Below are 3,470 nucleotides of genomic sequence, written 5' to 3' on the forward strand. Positions count from 1 at the left end.
ATATCAAATTTTAACATTTCAAAAAGCATATTGACAAGCGTAAAAAACAAGATGGTGCAATAAGATTTTTTATTTTTTTTTTTGAAGGGGAGATGATGCAATAAGATAAACATAGGAAGTATGTACCATTACCATCCCCTCTTCAATTTTTTTTTATAAAATTAGGTACACTTACCCATGTGAATGCCCTATCTATATTTAAAGTTTGTTTTAGTTTTCGTCATTAACAACAAACAAATCCATAGTTGCAACCACAAGGCCACCAAATTCCAGCCATCACAATCATATAATAATAAATAATTATACTCTAGAAGTATTCTTAAGAAAAAAAGATCCTTAGAATTATTACTTTAATTAATGACATGGTTGGTGGATCGCTTTCATTAATCTTTTTTATTTATATAAATAATGAAACTAGCATAAGATGATGACAAAGACCATATGCTTATTCTGCCAACTCATTAATTCACTTCTTTAGCTGGGAATACACAATCTTCTCCCATTAAAAGGACAACCCAAGAAAAGGAAGTCCAGAGAAAAAGATATGTACCATGAGAAAATTATAAAACATAATCCAAATACAAGAAAAACAAGATGATGATAACATTTCCATCATAAATAAGGTTTACTTGTTTTGGTATAAACTCTTGTTAAAGAAATGCTAGTCAGAATTACATAACCATTTTGCAACGACAAAAAAAGATGATAATGCTATTTTATCCAAAAAAAAACCTATTTCTTCTTATAATTTTGTTTCCATCTATTATCATTAGAGAAGGTGAAATTAAGCGACAATAGAAATTTATAAAGAAAATACATGTTCAGGTCAAAATTTCATTTACCATGGACAATGATATAAGATCATGTTACAAAATTACATAAAAGATTATTACATTTTTCGCCATTTATTACCGCTTATCAAACATAAACAAACCAAACATACCATAAACTTCAACCAAACATTTTCTTTATCCTTGATATCGTTTGGTTGAATTTCACTTACAAACAACTTCCTCCAATTTATTAGAAGTGAAACTTCTTAAGAAATGTAACTTTTCATGTTTTTATCAAACCAAACAACACTTTAATATAGAATTGATATCACGTAACAAGGCACTAGATGATATTGTTACTAGAGAGTGAAAAGTGGGGGAGCTTGAACTACTCTTTGCTCTCAATGAAAGATTGAGGATATATTATACTCACTTTAAATTGACTTATATAAACTTATTTTCAATTATTAATACCACTCCAAACCTATTTATTATAAGCAAGTCAAATTAAGTTCAACAAAACACTATACGGAGATCATACTCTTGCTCTAATCCAAAGCCCAATATTGGCTTGAATTGTGGACTATTAGAGGACAATTCTTACCTAAAGCAAAAATTATTAAAAAAAATGGTTACAAATGGAAGAAACCATTGAGCTAATTCTCTTTTTAATATTAGACTTACTATTACCTAGTTTTAATCTAAAAGTAGGCGATCTCTTACCAGACAAACTCTTTACCTAAAGAGGCAAAATTAATCCATCCAAACAAAGGAATGGAAGAAACCCAATTAACAACAAAACACCTATTATAGACTTTAAGAAAAAAATCATGAATGTGCTTTCTATATAAGGAAGCAAACTCCCTTAATCTAATTTCTAACTATAGAACTTTAGATTATCTCATCAACTAGAGTATAAATCAAGTTAAATCAATTTATACTAATCTACTTAAGACACTACAAGAACAAAATCTATCTTGTACCCAAAAATCCAGGAATTTAGGAACTAATCAAGAAATCACAAAGAAATCCCTTAATTTCTGCCAAAAAGTTACCACTTATGAATTCACAATCACAAAACAACCCAATTTCAGGGATTTTATGATTCCTGTTATTTACACTGTGTAAGACATAGAATCCTCCTTTTTCTTTCAAAAAGATCAAAGAATTTTCTCTGTTCATACTTTGCTTTTCTTCCTCAGACCCACTTTTTTTTTAATTTTCTTTCTATTCTTTACTTGCTCCAACTTTTCCTTTCAACAAAGGCAAGAAAAGTAGCTATGAACAATTCAAATTTCTCAAAAAAATAAACTAAAAATTTAAAGAAGGAAACTTTCATACCCTAAAAAGTCAATGTCAAAACTAAAGCACTAAACTTACTTCAAACTAATTTGAACCACACCAATTCCCAAATTAAATCTGACTCTACAAATCAACTAAAGGGTAAAAAAGGAATAAAAAAAGGCACAAAATTTCATACTAATGAACAAAATTCAATTTGACAACTAACACACAAAATAAAAAAAAGTTGCAAAATTTATACACAACATATCATCAAAAATAAGACCCAAATCATAGAAAATAAAAAAGAATAGCTAAAAAATAATTCTTATATGATACAACCAACACTCAAAAAAAAAAAATTATGACAATCAATCAACATCCTTTTTATCCATGTATACCAAACAAACCCCAAATCATAATATTTAAAAATAAAAAAAAATAAACTTACAAATTTCCTTTTTTTTCACCTTTTTTTTTTAAGAAAATTTAAGAAATGGGGTAATAATAATAATAATAATAACAATAATAACAAAAAAAATAAAAAAAAATTCTAACGTCTTGCGCAACGAGAGATAGCACTGCAACCACGAGAGTAAGGGTTAGCCGAAGCACCTGGACGACAATTATAATAAGAAGCTCCACGTCTTGAACATGGTACTCTGTTCCTATTAAGCGCAGCATAGCTAATATAGTTACTTGTTGCTAAAATACGCCTGTTGATTTCTGAATCCATTTCAAATTCATCTTCATCAACACCCAAACACTCCCCAACAGAACCTTTACATCCAGATCCAGATGTGAATAGTCCCATCACCGTTGGATCAAAGTTAGACCCACTTTCAACGGTTGAGATTAAAGCTAGGAGTAATCCTATGGTTATCATTGTAAGTAGTTTTTTAGTGTCGGCCATTTTTATTTTATTTTTTGTGGGGGGTTTTTGTTTGTGAGTTTGTGGCTTGTTTGGTTGAAGGGTATTTTTTTTTCTTTGTTTGAGAGAGTGAGTTTTTTTTGGTTTCTCTCTCTAGAAATGAAATGGGTTTTTTTTGGTTTAGGACAGCTGCGAAGTGGGAACGGCTAGTTTGTGAATGTGTGTTGAGAAGAGAGTATTTATTATAAGTAGCGCGTCTAGGGAAAAATTGGGGCTGGTTTTTCTAGTATTTACGAGGGTTGCCATTTGTTTTTTTTTTTTTTGTTTGAGTGAGGTGGTAAGTAAAAAAATTGACCTCTAACCGAGTAAACGGTGCTATAGTCTTGAACTCTTGATCTGTTTCGTTTAAATTCACACGTTTTGTACTACTTCCTCCGTTCTGTTTTAAATACAATGTTATATGAAAAAAATTATAATTTGATACTTCCTCCGTTTTAAATTATAGTTTCCTTTTCCTTTTTTTACGGTAATTTATGCAAGTAAAA

At 29.6% G+C, this 3,470-nt stretch overlaps 1 protein-coding gene across 1 annotated transcript; it reads right to left on the bottom strand.

Moving 5' to 3' along the window:
• Window positions 1–2,348: 2,348 nt before the first annotated feature.
• LOC104904958 (rapid alkalinization factor) lies at window positions 2,349–3,153 on the bottom strand. The gene has a single exon (XM_010693392.4). It carries the CDS (start codon window positions 2,965–2,967, stop codon window positions 2,608–2,610), a length of 360 nt encoding a protein of 119 aa, XP_010691694.2. The 5' UTR covers window positions 2,968–3,153; the 3' UTR covers window positions 2,349–2,607.
• Between the last annotated feature and the right edge of the window lie 317 nt (window positions 3,154–3,470).

The sequence above is a fragment of the Beta vulgaris genome, chromosome 4 (assembly GCF_026745355.1).
Source record: "Beta vulgaris subsp. vulgaris cultivar EL10 chromosome 4, EL10.2, whole genome shotgun sequence".
Lineage (NCBI taxonomy): Eukaryota > Viridiplantae > Streptophyta > Magnoliopsida > Caryophyllales > Amaranthaceae > Beta > Beta vulgaris.

Bases quoted from the DNA above. Each gene is read 5' to 3' on its own strand.
- LOC104904958 (XM_010693392.4), bottom strand. From the start codon at position 2,967: ATGGCCGACACTAAAAAACTACTTACAATGATAACCATAGGATTACTC.